The sequence below is a fragment of the Pelodiscus sinensis genome, chromosome 8 (genome assembly GCF_052426305.1).
Source record: "Pelodiscus sinensis isolate ZL-2025 chromosome 8, ASM5242630v1, whole genome shotgun sequence".
Classification (NCBI taxonomy): Eukaryota; Metazoa; Chordata; order Testudines; family Trionychidae; genus Pelodiscus; species Pelodiscus sinensis.
This window is the reverse complement of record NC_143059.1, coordinates 1,995,723-2,015,629: the sequence shown is the minus strand read 5'-3', so window position 1 is coordinate 2,015,629 and position 19,907 is coordinate 1,995,723. Positions and strand designations below refer to the sequence as shown.

The window sequence follows — 19,907 nt, the reverse complement described above, 5'->3', positions numbered from 1 at the left end:
GGAAATTGCCACGCCTGCATATTACCATAGAGCGTTGGGGCTACACCTTCTTCAGAGGCTCACATGAGTTTGACAGGCCCTTTTCCAGTTCCTGGGGTCACTTGTTACCATGACTACGTACCACTCCTTTTTAATTGAACCAGTCCTTTCTAAAGAGACAGACACCAAAATGCTTAATGAGATTTGCTGTCCTTGTACCCATTAGATACCCTGTGCAGATACCAATTTTTTTATCCACCTCTGTATCCACAAAGATGAGCTGCGGCTATCCATGGATTTGCAGGGCTCTACCCAATTGGTAAGTTATTGGATGACTTTTAAAGTTATCGCATACCAGAGCTAGCTGCCTGTATTCTTCTACAGCTCCAGTGTACGCATCTGGGACGGCTTCTCCTGGTGGGACCGTCCCCTGGCCATGTGAGTTTCCAAAGCAACTCCTGGAGCACAGCTTTACAAGCGCGTTCTGGCTGCAGACTGAATGCACACGTTCCCATCCCACAACCAGAACCATTTATGGGAGATTCCAGAAAAAGCAGCTAATAGCCAAAACCCAAAGCAACCGAAAGCAGAAAGATTACTGATCGCTACACTGGAGACCAAGTAAGGAATCCGGCCACTTGTCTGGCCCACCCTGTCCTGGCCACCCAGATGGTCAGGACCTCCCCAGTTCTTGAACTGCCATAACTAAGGGTTTGTCTAGACAACAAACAGCAATGAGACTTAGCACCTGGGTCCACGGCCTTGGGCCCGCATGACAGCACCAAAAATATCTCTGGCAACATTCAGGCTTGGGCTGGATTATGAAGCCTAGAGGGGATGGTCTTCAGACCAAGCCACTCCTCCTACACAGCTGTTTTTAGTGCCACGGTACAAGACCGAGTCTCCCGGCTGCCTCTAGGAATGCAAGTCTTGTCCAGCATTTCAGACGTGTGCAATCCTGCCTCTTCAGCAACAGATTCAAACTGTGCCGGAGATGCAGGAGTTAGAACAGCACCAAGAGAGCAAGGGACCCCAATCTGATCCAGGACTTGGAGTCTCCTCTACAGAGATGGGTGTGTTTCAAAGCCCACACAGGGCAGAACAGAACACATTACCTGATGTCCTCCTCGTTCTCCGGGAAGCTCCAGAAGGCGATGCGAAGCTGCAGCTGCTCAGGTACAGGGGGGTAGACTTTCTCCACCACCTCGAATGGAATGTGAAACGCCACCTGCTTCGCAGACAGTTCCACCAGTGGAATCACCAAACCATCTAACAGAACAAGGACCATTAGATACAGCTGCCCATAGGGAGAGCCAAACTAATCGGAGGCTGAGCTACTCCCGTTATTTCTCTCCTCCTATTGCATTTAGATACAAGTAGCAGCAGAAGACATTTCTGGAGAGTCACCTGCCAATCCAACGGCTGCGTGCAGGAAGATGCTTACCAGTAACTGGTTAACTGACAGGCTAGCCAGGCCCCTGGCACCACACTGTGGGTCACTGCAGCCTGGCTCGGCCCCCACATTCCATTTAACCCGTTCACTTCTTAACCAGGATTTTACATCTCTAGTCATAACTCAGATGTGCTGGACGCAAGACGGCTCGTGCAACGTATCACTGGAAAAGCTGTGATTTGCTGAATAGGACTAGCCCATCTGTGTAGAGTAAAATTAGGAGCCTGTGCCGATAATTTCATATTTGCTGCTTTGCACAAATGACAATTATGTCACTGCTGACACTTCAGGCACAACAATGAAAAAGGTCAGTGCTGAGGCCCATCAGTGAGAGACAATGAACCGAAAAACCCTGCTGAGAACTTGGGGTTCAGCTGGTGAAGAATAACTAGAGATGTGTGACTGTCACGTGAAACTGGAACCCGTCTTTATTTGTGGTTTTCCATGAGAGGCTGGGAGGGGATCAAACCTAGAACAAGTTATGCAAGCTCTCATATAACTGCTCAGATGCTACCCTTTATAAAATCACTTTTGTTTATTAATAAACTCAGCCTAAATAATTGTAACCAGGGGAGGGGGGAGCAAGGACTCTGAATCTCGTCACATTGACAGAGGGTGAATTTTCATTAGCTTACTCTGTATGGGATTCTATATAGCATAAAACAGATTGCTATGGGGTTTGGCTCCCAGAGGGGCTATATACTGAGTGCTGGGAGGGGGTCTCGTCCTGCACTGCTTTCGGGGTGCACCTGCAGCCTTGGAGGTGCAGCCCTGTATGTCTCGGTTGAAGAAGGCTGGAGAACTGGGCTCAAAAAGACAGTCGGGGCACCAACCCTGTCAGGGGACACAGGATCAGTGGGGTCGCAGCACAACTAACAGACAGCCCTAATAGGTACACAACGCATGGACACAGCCTGTGCGCACATCTCCACAGCACCCTGACTAGGGCAATACAAGCACAACACAACGACCTTACGAAGAGAGCGAGCAACTCAGTCAGGCAGCCACACTTGGATAGCAGTGATGCAGTCTGGGGACTGCAGCCCGGGGCCCCAAAACCAGAGACAGGCCTTACCTCAAAGCACCTCACTGCTTCACTGAGACCCACTCACCTCCCCGCACTGGGACAGCAGCTCTGGTCATGCAGTGCCCCCCTCTCCCCCCCGTGTCTAATTAATACAGCTTCAGATCTTCCATACTTAGGTCTCTGAATCTCCCTAACCAGGGTTTAGACCTCACTGGCAGGCTGAACTTAACCAATCCAGCCACAGCCTCTCCCTCCCTGCCAGCAGGCAACATTTCAAAGGAAAACCCAGCCCTGATGTCACTAAGCACTTTCCCTCGCTCTGCCCGGAGACAGCCCTCCAGTCAGAACGGTCTGCACTCCAACTCCGGAGGACCGGATAGGATGGGATGGAAACGCAGGCAGCAGAGCAGCCAAGATTTCCCCAGCACAGAAAGCCCTGTCAAATTGAGGGATTACACAAACAGATGGAAAGAGCGCACACAGCTTGCAAATGTCCACATTCCTGACCATCTGAGTGCACTGAAATTACTAGCCATGCTAAGCAGCATTCCCTTTGAATGGAGTCAGTCTGGCATTGGGTTTCCCCACACGAGAGGGATGTGAAACAGGAACCTTTAACCTGCACTGAAGAGGGGGGCTTTGTTGTGTGAAGCATTAATACTATCATTAAATCCACAGGATCTGGGCATAGCTAAATTACAAAGGAAAGGGATTGTCCCCTCCTTTACATTTAACAGAGAAACTAGTTTGGAGGAGGGGAGACCAGATCCACTCTCGTTTTCCAGCTAGTGTTTTCTACCATCTCTCTGCAATTGTCTGGCCATCAAAACCCCCTGGCCATTCTGAGACACACTGACATTTTAAAAATCACATCTGTTGCTACACTAGGTTGAAACCCAGGCACAAATTAACTCCTGAGATCTCTATAGCTAAAATATTTTGAATCATCCCTTTTTCCTTTCAATAGACTTTGCATTGAGTCCGTTTTTCCGGTTTGTCTGGGTCTTTCACACAACGCCAGAGAGGAGACGATCTAAAGACTCTTGATGTGTGATTGTAAAACTGCAAAAGCTGACGGGGATTTCGAGCAAGTGAAGCAAGTTCAGACTGCAAGTTGTAGGTAAACCGCTCAGCGAATTTAGTGCTGGTGACCTGACAAACTGGATTGGCACCAAGGGAGTCTCAGTGGAGGTAGGGAACGAGAGCCCGTCATTCTGCTGGCCTACGCGACGTGACTATTGACCCACTGGGAGTGGAAATGGGACTGTGCCCTGGATCCACAGGACTGCTGCTACACCCCAGCTTTGGAAGCAGCCCCTTCGGAGTGCTCCCCCCCAAGGGACCTCGTTCTTTCTCCAGGGTAGGCCACACATCGCTCGTCTACATCTGAACCACTGACTAATGGGGATAAACCAGCCCAATTTTCTAGTCTAGTCTGGCCTGCCCCTCGGGCTTCAGCATTCCAGCTTCACACTGTGCACTTTGGGTGGATGCAAGAATTCTGTTAACCCGGCTCCCCCCGCCCAGGGAGGTAGACTGCCTCACTGACGAAAGGGCCCCTTAGATCAGCATGTGAGGTGTCCATAAGCCTCACACATTCCCTGCAGGTAGTGAGGACACACAAACAGATGTGATGTGTCTCAGCCTTCCCCGAGAACCAACTCAGTCCACACACGCAGGGTAGCCATGAAATACACTGAAGCACACATGGGACCCATAAACGACTACAGAAATGGCCTACTTTGTTACTGAGCACTCGCCCATTCCACAGGCAGTGGGGACGCGAATGGTGAACCAGTTATCCGGTACCGGGGGCGGGAGCAGCCTCCCACCCGGGAGTTGAGAGCCAGCGGCCTGCTCCCCCTCCATCCTCGGTGAGCGGGTTTGGGCTGGAGCAGCCCCCCGCTGGGATCCCACACTTCACCAGTTCAAGGCTAGGTTTAACTGGGGTTTTTCACCCCTCCCGGGCAGTGACTTCACATACGTCTAGACTGCCCCAGAACAACTGCAGCCGGCGGAGTCGTGTTCATGAGGCGGGGCTGGAGACTGCAGGGTGCATGTCCAGGTGTGGACTGAGCTCCAGCCTAAGCCCAGATGTCTGCACTGCAATTTTAAAGCCCTGTAGCCAGAGCCGGAGACAGTTTCACTGAAGCGCACACATGCCCTTCAACTGCTGCTTAGCCTTGGCAGGGTTTCAATGGCTGACTGCGAGGTGCTCTCTAGCCTGTATCCTGACTCACCAGTCCCCAGCAAGCACCAACACAATCCCCCTCCTCCTGTGGACAAGGCTCACAAACTCGCAGCAGTAGGGCCCCTGGCCTTGAGAAACCTACAACTGGAATGGCAATCCCACAGACAGACAAATGCCTCCAGGGTCTGTATTGAGCATTCCTAAAACTGGAATAGCCACCCAGAGAAGTGGAAAAACAGATCGACAGGGCCGGACCAGTACCCAGACGACAGCTACTTCAAGATAGGCTCTACAAGAAAACAACAGGACACCACTTGTCGTCACCTTCAGCCCCCAACTTAAACCCCTCCAGCGCATGATCAACCATCTACAACCTGTCCTGGAAAATGACCACTCACTTTCGCTGGTCTTGGGGGAAAGGCCAATCCTCGCCTACAGACAACGCCCTAACCTCAAATAAGTTCTTTCCGATAACCACGCAGTACACCTCCACGCTCACCCAGGAACCCACCCCTGCAAGCAACCCTGATGCCACACATCTCTACAGGTAATATCACAGGACCTAACCACGTAAATCACCACATCAGAGTCTCATTTAACTGCACATCCACTAATGTGATCTATGTCATCAAATGCCAGCAATGCCCCTCTGACACGGATACTGGCCAAACTGGACAGTCTCTATGAGAAAGAATTAATGGACACAAATCAGACATCCAAAAAGGCAACACCCAGAAACCTGTTGAGAAACATTTTAACTTCCCCAGGCACTCATTAATGGATCTCAAAGTCACCGTATTATTCCAAACCAATTTCAAAACCCAGCTTAACAGGGAAACTACAGAACTTAAATTCAGTTACAAGTTGATTCCTACAATAGAAGCCTAAACAAAACCATTGGCTGGATGACCTGCTACATTCCACGCTCTAATGACATAAAAAACAAATAAAGGTACTTAGAGCGGGTACTAAGTATTCTTAACAGCTTCATTGAGCATGGACACTCTGACAATTTCTTTCCCCTTTTTCCTTCTCTTCCCCTTCCCCCACCCTCTCTGTACTATTTATTTGAAAACTGGACCAATCCCTTCAACTCCATCTGTGTCTTTCATCACAAAAGTTTACTTCCACGCCCCACCCCCATGGAAACCTCTCACCATTTGTGTGCGCTTCAGAATGGTGGGCACAAGGCAGTTGTAGCCGTGAGGATACCGCTTTCACGGAGGTCTAATTTAGAAAGCAAACAGCAACAGCGCTCCTCTAAATGGCCAAAGCCATCGTCAACCACTGAATAGTTCCTTGCTGCTGTCCAGGTCCACAGCCAGGTCTCAGCAGCATGACTGACATCTCATCGCCACTGTGTTCAGATGCTGCACATCTGCCAGCAACAATGGGGAATTGTTTCATTCGAGGGCTGCTTGAAGGATATTGCCATATTCAGCATCGCAGCTCTTTCCCTGCTCTGGAGTTACCATAGACTAAAGGGAGAAGGTTGTACTGCTCACAATACAGCACACAGTTCAGCGGGATCATGGCTTCTTGGGAGATGGCACACTCTTGGCTATGCGAGCCTTTTGAAAAAAAACCACAAAAATACGATGGGTTCCAGCTGAGACTAGGGAGCAGGGGTGAACACTGCACCAAGGGACAGCAAAGCCACATTTCCAGTCCCCTCTGAGAAAATGTTCTGATTCCAGTGGGGCTTTGCAAGCCCTTGCCAAAACCCCCTGCAACAAGCTGCACTATGGGATGGCTAGCCACCACATGGCATTCTTCGCAGCACTGACAAGTGCTACTGGTGAGGACACAGGCCTCTGACATGTGGCCTGGGGTGTAGTCATGCACTATTGCCGTAATTACTGCAGCAGCTGGCTGCCGACTCAAGTCTGTAGTGTAGACATGCCCTTTCTGGTTTTGAATGTAGGAACAATTTGATTTTTAAGGTAACAAGTGAGATTTTTTTCCCCAGGCAACTCATGAAAATGCAGCATTTCTACAAGGCAAGGCTGGGGAGAACTCTACCAAAAACTGAGTAGGAATATTATTTTTCTTTTCTGCTTCACAAACAAGAAGTTGTAGATTTTACACACAACCATAAAAATATTTCAGCAAACTGGGTTGAGTTTGGCAATAGGCCCAAATCAACCAAGTTGGAAGATTCTAGTTTCAACCATCTATGTTATGAAAAAATTTAAAAACAACCTATAGTCCAGCAGCACCTTAGAGACTAACAAAACATGTAGATGGTATCATGAGCTTTCATGGGTACAACCCACTTCAGATGACTGGAGTATTAAAAGTCCAGATCCATGAATAAATAAGGGAAGGCCGGGGAGAGGAAGGAGGAAGAGAAGAAAAAAAAAAGACAGTGAATTGAATTGTTCAAGTTACATGATGCCATCTACATGTTTTGTCAGTCTAAGGTGCTGCTAGACTATTTGTTGTTGTTTAAGTTTTTCCAGTTATAGACTAACTCGGCTGCCCCTTGGAAAGCTTATGTTATGAAGCACATTTCTGATTGCTCGAATAAGGTGTTTGTTTTTCCCTGAGCACTTCATTAGAAAAAATAAAAAGGGAAGGCTAGTTTTGTTCCACTTTAAGAACGAGCCTTTGTGCTATACCTGGACGCTTCAGCCCCAAAGGAATTCGAGAGAGTTGTGAGCAACTGCAAGGGGACGATTCCAAACAGACACTGAGCACCTCACTGCAGAGACTGCTCTTGGCCACTGCCACATGGAGATATACAGAACTGGTCCTACACAGAATCATTTCCAAAGTCTCTCCCTTCCCAGCAGATGTTAGCAGCTCTGAAGAGGCGGAGTGTCTGGAAGAGGCAGGCTTCTGTTAACCCATCAAACATAAGCACAGCTGAGTAGCGGAAGATTTGTCTTGAAAGAACAGACATCAAAAAATTACGCAAAGTTGGTGTGTGTTAAAAATCCCGAGCGCCCTATTAGCAGAGTGTCCATCAGAGCAATTCATTGGTTAAAAGGGTCCAGGGATAGTCAGAGGGTGGCCTTGAAGACTGATTCAACTATTTTAATTCTCAGTAGTCAACAACTGCCTCTGCCTCCTACCCCCACCCCCGCAGAGTAGAAGTAGGCTCAATGGGACATTGTGCTACACCCCTGACTGCAGATTTGCTTAAAATAGATGCGAACATTCACTGAATCCCATCCAACTCTACACCAGTTCTCCATCTATTCCTGTTTCTCTGCTGCCCACAGCAATACCCCTCACTCCGTTCTTGTGTAAAACAGTCACGACCAAACTGCACAAAAGCTTCCTTTGAGACTTTCTCATTCCAACACACACACACCCCTACCTCTCTCCTACTTTAGGAGACTAAACCAGTCTTGAAAAAGAGTATGCAAACTGCTCAGAGGTGATGTTTCTTTTCTTAGCCTGCAGAGCAGACTGACAATCAGAGCAGTGTCTGCTTCTTACGAATTTAAGGCACATTTGTGAGAAAAAGGTTCCTTTGGAGGAGAGTTCAGAATTTTTCTTTATGAGACTCTTGGAGTTTCACAGCCCTGTGTTACACAAGAGCCGAATTAAACACCAGTGGTAGCAAATTTAGTCCCTGGCAGAGTGAACGTGAAAACTTAAGAACGGCCATTCTGGGTCAGACCAAATGTCCATCTAGCCCAGGGTCCTGTCTTCCTACAGTGGCCACAGCCACGTGCCTCAGAGGGAGGGAGCTAAACAGGGAATCATCAAGTGATCTCTCCCCTGCCGCACATTCCCAGCTTCTGACAAACAGTGACCAGGGACACCCTCCTACCCATCCTGGCTAATAGCCATTGACGGACCTAGACTCCCTGAATTTATCTAGTTCTTTTTTTGAACTCTGTTAAAGTCAAATTAAATAAATTAAATTAATGGAGATTGCCTACCTCCTAGAACTGGAAGGGACCTTGAAGGTCATCAAGTCCAGTCCCCTGCCTTCACAGCAGGACCAAGTACCATCCCTGACAAATTTTTGCCCCAAATCCCTAAATGGTCTCTGCAAGGATTGAACTCACAACCCTGGGTTTAGCAGTCCATTTCCTGCCCGGCACATTTTCAGTGTAGCCCTTTGACTCCCCGGGTCTCACATCACGTCTCCTGGAGGAAGGGAGGTGGCTCACAGAAGCTAGAGACTACACGCGGAAACAACATTCTTCCATTTTCTGAGATCTTAAGTGGGACCAAGCCCACCAGTTTTTTTCAGAATCAAGAAGTGTTAATAAAAGCCACTTTGTGCTAATGAGGGACCCTTCTCTTGCCCTAAATGTGACAGGAAACAGACCTCCTCCTTCAGCAGGCTCTCTTGCATTCGGGGTAGGAAAGAGTAGGCTTAGGACAAAAGAGGGTTTTCAACTGTATGTAGTAGTCACAAGTAACATTCTCTAGAATCCACTTGTTTAATGTTACCAATTGCCCTGACAATAGCAGTGGGAAAAGCAGTCCCCAAGTGGGTGGCGAGGAGCACAGAAGTGGTGAAGACGACTAGACTTGGCATCAAATCTGTTGTCTTGAATCACAGAACACTAGAACTGGAAGGGACCTCAAGAGGTCAGAGTCCAGTCCCCTGCCCTCACGGCAGGACCAACCATCATCTACATCAGGGCAACTCAACATGCGGACCGCGGCCTGTTTGTTTGCGGCCCATGGGATGGGAGCTAAAAGAAAAAAGGAGTCAATATAACGGTCTTCTGTTGAGATGTATTTTAGTAGTTAAATTCCTGGACTGTCATTGCTCATTAAAAGTGCTGGAAATTGGGTAAATGTTGCATTTTATTAATATCAGCATAACTGACTTAAATGGGGCCTGTGTGTTGTGTGGTCTTGCCTTAATTTGGTATTCATGTCCATCACTATGAAAGAATCTATTTGCATATATATTTGCATGTACATGCAACCACACTTAAGATGCAGCCCTCAGCATGTGCTGTGAGTATCATGGTGGCCCCCAGGATTACTCAACTTTGGAAGCCCTGATCTAGATCATCTCTGAAGGATACCTATCTACCTTGCTCTTAAACATCTCCAGTGATGTATATTCTACAACCCCCCTAGGCAATTTATTCCAATGTTGAACCACCCTGCCAATGAGGAAGTTTTTTCCTAATGTCCTAACTAAACCTGCCTTGCTGCTATTAATGCCGACTGCTGCTTCTCCTATCAGAACAACAATTTTTCTCCCTCCTCCTTGTAACACCTTTTTAGGTACTTGAGAGCTGTTATGTCCCCGTCTCAGTCTTCTCTTTTCCAAGTTAAAGCAGCCCAATTCTTTCAGGTTCCCTCAGAGGTCAGGTTTTCTAGACCTTTAATCATTTTTGTTGCTCTTCTCTGGACCTTCTCCAATTTCTCCACATCTTTCTTGAAATGTGGTGCCCAGAACTGGACACAATACTCCAAGGCTATGTCTACACTCGCGGCTTCTTGCGCAAGTAATATGCAAACGAGGCTCGGCGATATTCCACGCTTAGCCTCATTTGCATATTACTTGTGCAAGAAGCCGTGAGTGTAGACATAGCCCAACTGAGGCCTAATCAGCACAGAGTGGAGCGGAGAAGATACAGAAAAAATAAAGCATGAAGATTCCACTAAGTCAAACTCAGCATGTACAGATACAGCAACATTTTCCTTAGCATATTTACTCAAAGGAAGAATCTGGTTCTCTTATACAAATTGGCAAGATGCCAGTGAGAATGGTTTGGACACACGCTGGTACTGTTTTCATGACTATATCTAAAAAGAGGTCAGATGTGCCTCCAGCTTTCCCCCACCCAGCTCTTGTTTTCCATTGTTTACATCTGGAAACCATGTAGGATGGGGGGAGGGGGCAGGACTATGTCATGGAGATTCTCATTATATACACTAGAAAATCCTGGAGAAGGTTCCATTTGTTACATCATGTCTTTACAGGCTTCATTTTACTGTCTAATAGAGCATGGCAGACTTGCCTCTCCGGTTCTCCCCCCTGCATTGTGGCCTCTAACTCTTCCCTTTTACCATTGTTCCACATTATTTCTTTCCTATGTTACACTCCATTTTCCCCAAAGAGGGGCTGGGAAACTTTCCATGACACCTGACAGAGAACTAGCGAAAGAATGATCCACGATACAGGACCATCCCGATGCTTTCCGCATTGCAACTGGTGAAGAGGCTGGATGGAATTCCACCCTAAGGTCCTGTCCCTATTTCAGTAGCAGGTGTGCTAACAGAGATGCAGCATATTCTCTCTATCCTACACCAGGGCCTGTGGATACTGCAAGCAGATGCGAGCTGGGCACATGTCTGCTATTCTACACAACCCTCACTTCCATTTTTGGATCTTGCCACGCTTTAGGAGTTCACCTAGGAAAGTGCACATGCTGGACATATAAGGTTTTTTCCACATGAAACATTCCAACACCTAGGTTGGGCATCTGTCATTCACAAAGTTTTCTATAGCAATTTTCCTTGGAGCGTAGCTGGACACAACCTTAATTCTCAAACCTATGTTTGCCTCATGTCTTAAATTTCAAGTGGCTAATAGCCAGGTAAACTGTCTTAAAGTGCAGCCAAATGCTGAAGCAGGAATAGGAAGCCACCTCATGGCTGAGCCAATGAAATATTTTTGCAATGAAAATTGTAAATACTTAATTTTAAATGCAAGCACTTCACTGGCTCAGATGAGTCAATTTCCTTTCACATCTCCTGAACTTTAAACAGCTGATAGAATTATTGGTTCTTCCTAGCTTTCAGTGACCTGAACTTCCCAGGACACAAAATCTATTGAGCAATTTAAGGCTTTTAGAAGACACACAGAAATCAGATGATAGCTTGGCCAAAATAGTGCTTATGCTTTAAAATTTGACTTTTCCTGATATGAACTGATTATAAAAGTTTCTTATTCATTTTTTAATGTAATCTTTGATAAAAATGTGTGCCATTACTTTTGGCATTTCAGGGGGGATTGGAAAGGAGTGAATGGGTTAAAGTGGCTTCAACTAAAATTGCAACTTTTTTTCTTTTTTAAACACGACAAATAGTTTAAGTAACTTTTATAATTGGATTTTAGGCTTCTTCAGATTTCAGTATTTGTGTGAAATGAATTGTAAATCTTTAATTACTATAACCACCGTTGAAAAATACGTTCCTACACTTCAAGCACCAAAAGATAAATCAGTTTTGACTGTAGGGATAGGCAACTTGGAGATATGGAGAGACAAAAAAGCTTCATAAAACTCTTGGAATTAAGTGACCATTGGACTTTTTGAAATCCACGATATTTGTATGATTTCCCCAAGTCTTCACAGAGATATCCGCCCTCTGACAAGACATGGTGAAATGTCATGATGCAGTATTTACAATATGAAACAAATGAGCAGGCGAGCCCAAGTGCAAGAACAATCAAGCTTGTAATGGAAAGCTAGCTTCAGTTTTAACCACATCTCACCATGATCAGCTCAGGGAGTGGCCTTCCTAGATTCCCCATACCACCCAGGTGTCATCTTCAGAAGGGCTTGGCAGAGCACTTACTGATACTTCCTGTGCGCTTCCCTCGTTTCTTTAATTTTGACCCAAGTCTCCCAGCACCTTCAAACTACTTTTCACATTTTGCTTGCCTGATTCTTTTTTATGTTTGTGGCTGTGTTGCTCCCAGGATACAAGAAAGACCAGATAGGTGAAATATCGGTTATTGAACCAACTTCTGTTGGCTGAAGGGACAAGCTTTCATGCTTTACCGAGCTCACCCAAAGCTGGAGAAAGTAACCAGAGCATCTGAACTAAATACAAGGTGGGACGGATTGCTTAGCGTAGGGATTTCATACATGCTATAGGAGACCAGTTAGAAAGGAGCAGGTGATTAAGCATTAGCAGATAACAGGATACCTTGCTGTAATGAATCATAAGAAGGAGCATCTCTGCTAAGTCCACATTTTTTAGTATCCAGCAGAGTCAATCATCTAGGATACTTTTGCATAGTAGTAGCTTTACCACCCCTCACACAATTTTAATAGGGGCAGGAGTCACATGTCCCCAACCCTCCATGAAAAAGAACAAAACAAGGAATTTAGAAAGACCTCTGAATAAAAGGGGAGAGAAAATCCAAGTCAAGGCAACGGCAGAAACCCACAAAACTCTAGTGAAAATAAGGGAAGCAAAATGGGTAATCTTAGGGGGAGGGTTATATCAGTCTCTACAATGTCCAATGCAACGGTGGTTAGTAGGGAAAAAAAATCAAATCTCTCCGATACATTTTTAGGATCTCTCCCTGTTCTCATTCTTGGTAGAGGGACACACACATTAAATGGTCTCAAGGGAGCCTGAAAATAATTATTTTGTGCTTCTCCAAGGAGAGGGGAATAGAATGCCAGTGTACAGGAAGGCAGATGCTTTTGATAGCTATTTACCTAATACGAGACTTCTAAAGGATGGAGCTACCGTTGGGTACAATCTGAATCACAAACACCAAACACTGAGTTTGGAAGAGAATACTGTGTTGCCCACATTTCTGCACTAAAGATTGTTCCCGTAATTGTGGTACCAAGGTGCCTGGAGGACCCAGTCATAAACCAATTGCCCCCTTCCTCCCAGCACCAGGCACACTACAGAGACAGAACAAAACCAAGCCTGACAAAGCAGTCCAACGCCTCAGTCTCGCCAGCACTGGTGATTCCGCAGCCTCCTCATACAGCCAGTTCCAGAACCCCAATCATTCCAATAACCCAAGACTTGTTTGCTAATTAAACAGAAGCATCGGGGAGAGGGAAAGGGGGGGAGAATTAGAGAGCCACCAACACCTGTAACACCCACCACAAAACAGGTGAAACGTTCCCTGGGTTGACTGGTAGTCTAAAGCAGTGGTTCTCAAACTGTGGGTTGCAATCCCAAAGGGGTCCCAGCCAGGGATGTAAAAATCCCATTTAATTAGTTAATCAGTTAAACAATGTTTAACCAGTTAACTGCTTAAATAGGAGCAGGTGGGGTCCCATGACAGGCCTCGAGGGGCTAGAGCAGACCACTGCCATGGCAGGTGGAGGGTTGCTCCAACGCCTACTGGTTATGGTTAACCGGTTGGGATCACCTGGTAAGGGTGATGCTTAGTTAACCATTCACACCCCTAATCACAACCCCATTTCACTGAGGTCGCTGGGCCAGCCTGAGACATGTTGGAACCTAGGACTGGAGCCCAAGTTCCATCCCCAGGTTCAAATCGAGCTCTCTCCCCTGACCCTGAGCCGCAGAGCTTGGGCTGTGACCCCTTCGCCCTCCCCACCTGGGATGCAGGGCTCAGTCCCAGCCCTCTCCCGGGTCATGCAGTAACTGTCATCAGAAGGGGGCTCCTGTACGACAGCGTTTGAGAAACCATCTAGAGCAGTGGTTCTTAACCTTTGAGTCCTGGGACCAGCCTGCTGCCTTCCTAAACTGCATCAGAGAGCTCAGGGAACGGAGCCGGTCCACAGACCAGAAGCTGAGAAATGCTGGTCTAGCGAAGTCCACAGAGCGGTAACATTCGAGTCCTCTCCTGAACATCGTCATGTGAGGAGAGCTATTCTCAGCAGTCTGAGCTTGCTTGCTCACTAGTTCATGTGCTTCTGTGGTGTTCTCACTAGTTTAAGCAAGTTTACGCTCCAACTGTTCAGAGCTTTTGCTGAGTGTTACGTGTAGCTTTTGCACCCTGACCACCACGTTTTTAATAGTTACTCTGTTAATATGTTGGGGAGCAGCAGTGCATCATGATGTTTGCAGAGCTGGGTGGGCAGATTGGTTAGGTGTCGAAGTAGGTTCAACCATTTCAGATAGAGCACACCGGCTCATATCTGTGTGTTCAATATGCATACAGACTGGGTTATTTGCAAAACCTCTTCTTCCAACAACACAGACAAATAGGAATTAAGTTCAGGTCATGCAACATAAAAGCCGCACCATCGCAGCAGGCCATACAGTGTGCATTTTAAACCCCATCACCCACGAGCTCTTCTATATCGGTATGCAGCACACCAGAGACACCAACTCCCATCCCTGCACGAGATCTCTCCAGTAGGGAGAGCAGTAAAACAAAGGGACAGCACATGACCTTCAAACAAGAACACACTACAACTTTCCATTACTACTTTGAGCATTTAGGGTTTGACTTCGGATCAAATTTTCACGTGTTGTGTGTTTCACAGGAACCTTGTAAGAGAAAGAATTAATGCAGTTCAAAGAGCAATATCTTCTCCTCTCTGTCCTTATTAACTAAGGAGAATTAGTCTCTGTCCTCTTTACAACACATTTTACAAATGGGCACACTCTTTTGTCCACCATTGAGTATTCTCTCTAACCCAATGGCCTCCAACCCCTCAATCATGATCAACCGGTCGATCTCGGTGTCTCCAACAGTCAATCTCCAGGTTCCCTCTGACCTGCGCACTTGTGTGGCTGCACACAAAAAATGTTAGGTCCACCCTCTTCATTTGCAGAGCTATGCAGCAGCACTCACCAACACTCACTGTCGTACTGCAACAGAAGGTGAGTGGTGGTGGCAGCGGCATGGTGAGTTCTGGCTGGGTCGCATGGTGGATGGGCAACTGCCCCCCTTTGCTTCGACTGGAGCCAGGGAACGGTGCGGATGTCCCTGCAGGGGCAGCCTTGGCAGACAGAACACCATGGCTGGCTGGCTGGGCTGCGTGACTGCCCCCTCTTGCTCTGGCTGGAGCGGGGGCGCAGTGAGGTTGTCCCTGCGGGGGCAGCCATGGCAGACAGAACGCCACGGCCGACTGGCGGGGCTACATGGCTCCTCCGGCTGGAGCACAGGCAGATAATGTGCAGTCAGAGATGTCTCATGGACATGGAGAAGAGGACAGAATGAAGAATTCTAAATACCTGGTTTTCGATGTAGATAGCACACATTACACACAGACTCCGTATTCAACACCATTGTCTTAGGCGTCATCTTGGGTTGCACGAAAATTCAAAAAGTGATTTTGGGATGAAAAAGGTTGGTGACCACTACTCTGAACTGACCATGCCCTTAGTCCTCCTTGGTCTCCGTCTCGTTCTGGCTAGATTTTCAAAGCCTGGCACCCCAAATTAGGGATGTTAAAGTGCATTTATTTGAGTGAATGGGTAAGCGCTGAAAATGGCAGAAGTTGGGGAGGGGGCACTTGGAATTGGCGGGGGAGGGCTGCTCTGCGTGGCTCTGAGGGCTGGGAGGAAGGGCCCAACACTGTGCTCAGAAACATGAACCAAGGTAACCAGAGTAGCTCTCCATGTGAATATTCAAAACCCCTGGAACTACCACTCAGAAGTATGACCTTACCCCTCCACTCCAAGGCATTAGTAATGATTTACGTATTGTGACCATTTCACGTTCGAAAGACGAGAGAGGATCACAGACCTGCACAATTTACTTTGAGTGGCTTCTTATTTTAGGGTCATCAGTGCATGACAGTTGGGACATATGACCACATACCTGCAACTCAACCAAGAAACAAGCATATCAAAGTAACCTAGCAGAGCCTGTGGAACTATTCAAGCCCCACGCAGCGGAGCAGAGATCAACAGAGCCTACCCAACAGCTCTCAGCTGTATTTTGAACTTCTGCACAATCTAGACACGGCCCCATTCTGGCAACTCGTGGGCAGCCCTTGTTTTGTGATGGAGTTGGAAAGAATACCCTCCCTTTGTTTCCCCTGCATGGACCAGTCTTACACTAAAACTAGTGGGGAATTCAACCCCTTCCTTTGCAGTGCACCAGTGTGTGCAACTGGACTGAAAGGGACACAGAAAACCAAGAGAGCCATGTTGTCTATATGCTGCGTTGGACAGGGCTCGTGTCTCCCTATCAGTATAGCATGGCTTGTGCTGCTATTTCTTATTCATTTTACCTAGGAGTGCCCAAGTACTGACACCAAAACATGCAACAGAAGCACCTCAAAAGCACCATCCAGCTTACATTTTCACTCAGCGAGATTTCCAGGCTCCTTCCTTCCCCATCATTTGCCACCCCACGACACTCGGCAGAGACACACAAAGGAGGTTAAATATCCTGGACGAGTGCCATTGTTCAAATTCACTATGCAGAGAAAAATGAAGCTGTCTTGGGAAGATGATGATTCAAAGTAAAATGCATTGTCTAGTCTAAGCAGACATTTGTGCACATCACAAAACTACCATATTTCAGCACAACATATTACAAACAAGGTTTTCTGTTCAGGAAAGACCCAGGTTTGGAAAAGCAGGAAATGCTGCAGTTCAGGGATAAGAGGTGCAGTACAAGAGTTGTGGGGAGTGTAGCCATAGAAAAGCAGGTGAGGTCATATAGGTCAGAATTAGCGTGACCCGCAGGACAAAGAGAAATGGTCATGATGTAATCAGGATTGAAACAACTCTGCCAGCATTATGCCTGGGTCCATTCAGTACGATAAGTACCAGAGTTTTGAGATAAGGTCACCAGAGGAAACAAGTGATTTTAACACAAGTGCTCGATACAAGGGTTTAATACAAACGTATCAGCTCAGACAAAAAGTTAGCAGCCTCCACTATTTGGAAACCAGCTTCTGAGGCTGGCACTGTATGTTGGGCTTTCTCCAGCAAGAAGGGAATAACTGGTAGTAGGGCAGGAATAACATCAGCTTTTGAGGCACAGCTGACACTTGTCTAGCTGAGTCACATCTTGCAATAAGGTCTCCACACCTGCCTGCTCAACAGCTACCACTGAAAGTTTGCTGCAGGCACCAGAAGGATAAAGAGAAATACAAGAGTGAGAGTGAAAGTGGGTTGCTGCACACAAAACGGGGGAGCCTACAAAATCTTTATGGAGCAGTTTTTTCAGTTAATTAGTCACAACTGGGAGCCTATGACTAATTATTCCAAGTGAAGCATGTGCCTTGCTTAGTGCAACATAGGTTTGGCTTCCCCCCCTCCAGATTCCCAAGCACACCTTTGGCAAATGCAGTGTGGGTCAGAAGAACACTACAGAAAAGCTGCATTAACAATCTCCTCCAATAGGAAACCATCACTGCATCCAAGTTTCTAGCATAATTTTTGTTCAACCTGTACTCACAACCTCCCCCTGCTAGATTTTGGCTCATGCCTTGATGTCCCAACCCCTCTCCAAGTTTCCCCATCCTGATGCAGCCCAGAAGTTTCACTCAGACTCCCAGAGCACCCCCCTGAAACTCAGGGCTCTCACCTTTCATTCTGACAGTGGGGGAGTTGGGTCCAGCTGATTGCTTCCTCCATCCTCTCCAGTTCTGGCAAAGGCTCTCCGCCTCAGAGATGAAGGAACAAAGGGAGTCTTCCTCAAAGCGGTCAGAGTCTTCAAAGGAAAACCTTTCCCCGTCCTCCCACTCTGCAAACATGAGTTCCATCACATCCAACAGGCGCGAGGAAGGAAAGAGACAAACCTGCTCACTTAAACAGGTAGATGAACATGACTCCAGGGCAACTTGATTGTTGATAAAAAAGTCCAGCTCCACTCAGGTCCCCCGTACTGCAACACCAGGAAAAAAACAAGGGCAACAACTGTCTCCAGTGCGGAGAGCAGGAAAGTGACAAAATAAGGGAAACTCATAAAAACCCCAAGGATATCAAGTTCTTTAAAAAGTTTAAAAACACGTATGTCCACAAAACATACTGAGCCCTGCAACTCAGCTAGTTCATTGAATGCTGCTTCCAGAGGGGAGATAGGCTTGTGTTTGACAGACCCAGGAAGTCGGACGGTGTCAGCTGCAAATGACCCCAAAAGTCTGATGGGGGGAGGGAAGAGGGTGTTTTGTCTTTTCACTTTAGGAAAATATATTTCTATAGATGCAGATCTCCCTGAGGTTGTGCTTTTCTCTCACTACAAGTGCAAAAAACAATCCTGCTTTCTCCCATCATAGAAAAAGGTAGTGGGGAGCTGGGGCCAGGATAATCCCTGGGATTCAATGGATGTAAAACCTCCCCAGTTCTTGTGAGGGGTTGGAATAGTGGGTGTTTTTCCCTACACACTGCCAGGAGGCAGGGGGGTGTCACAGGTGTAGTGGCCCCAGGGATAGGGGGAAGAGCAGCACCATGGGCAAGCAAAGGTCTAAAGGGAGCAGCGTCAGGGCAGGGTTGGACGAAAAAAGGGCTTTGGAGAGGAATAGTGCCCTAGGTCAATGCCCCAGGAATCAGTGCCTAGGGGAGGACAGGAGAGGTGTCCCCACAGACCAGTGGCTGGGTGTGGGGGGGCGGGCAGGGAAGGGAAGGGGAAGCAGTGACTCTGCCCAGAGGCTGCAGAGGGCAGGGAGGGGAGGAGCAGTGCCCAGGAAGAAGAACCAGGGAAGAGAAAGGCAGACGGGTGCTCCCAGGGCAGAGTGCCCGGGAGAGGAGGCGGAGAGGGCAGAGCACTGCTCCCACAGGGGGCTGGAGGAGGCAGAGTGCCCGGGGGTCAGTGGCAGGGGAGGGGCAGGGGCCCAGGAGGGACCGGGGGGGGGGGGGGGGGCAGAGTGCTGCACCCGGAGGGAGGGAGGGGGTCGATTCCCTGGGAGGGCAGAGTGCTGCGCTGGGGGGGGGGGGTCGGTGTCCGGGGGGGCCGGGAGGGGGGACCGGTGCCCGGGGGTATCCGGGGGGGGAGAGGGCCGGTGCCCGGAGGGGGGCCCAGAGGGGGGCCGGTGCCCCCGGGAGGGGGGGCCCGGCCCGGAGGCCGGTGTCCAAGGGGGGGGGGGGGCCCGGTGCCCGGGGGGGGGCTCGGGGGGGCGGTGCCCGGGGGGGGGGCCCGGGGGGGGCCGGTGTCGCTGTCCGGGGGGGCGGTGTCCAAAAGGGGGGGGGGGGCCCGGTGTCCCAGGGGGGGCCCGGGGGGGCGGTATCCAAGGGGGGGCGGTGTCCGGGGGGGGGCCCGGGGGGCGCTGTCCAGGGGTCGCTACCCGAGCGCGGGCGGCCGGCGCTGCCCCATGGGGGGCGGGGCCCGGCGGTGTCTAGCGGCCCATGGCCCCGGCTCCCCGCAGGCTCCTCTCGGGCGCAGGCCGCGGCCGGACTCCGCTCCCCGGCGCTAAGATGGCTCTACGCCGAGCCTCCGCCGGGACCGCTTCCGGCTTCCGGCGCGCCTGACACGGCCGCTCCCAGCATGCCGCGCGGCGCCTCGCGGCATGCTGGGACAGGTAGTTCCGGGGGGCGGGGAGGGAGCCCGTCGCGGTGCATGCTGGGAGGTGGGCGGCAGGGGCGGGGGCGCAGCGCGGCCAATGCCGGCTCCTCCCTACCTGCGGCTCCACCCCCAGCATCAGTCGCACATTCCCATTGGCTGGTTCTTGGCCAATGGGAGTCGGGGCGGTGCT

At 48.9% G+C, this 19,907-nt stretch overlaps 1 protein-coding gene across 2 annotated transcripts in view; it reads right to left on the bottom strand.

Annotated features, from left to right (window-relative positions):
• ZSWIM8 (zinc finger SWIM-type containing 8) overlaps positions 1-19,040 on the bottom strand; it is a 55,947-nt gene extending 36,907 nt beyond the window's left edge. Inside the window, exons 1-2 of one of the 2 annotated variants that reach the window (XM_075934632.2) lie at positions 17,804-19,040; positions 1,095-1,248 (exon numbers count right to left, since the gene is read on the bottom strand). In XM_075934632.2, coding sequence (XP_075790747.2) covers positions 1,095-1,248; positions 17,804-17,981 — 332 coding nt within the window. In that variant the 5' untranslated portion in view covers positions 17,982-19,040. The remainder of the gene's footprint in view (positions 1-1,094; positions 1,249-17,803) is intronic. The other variant, XM_089780003.1, reaches the window with a different exon arrangement.
• Between the last annotated feature and the right edge of the window lie 867 nt (positions 19,041-19,907).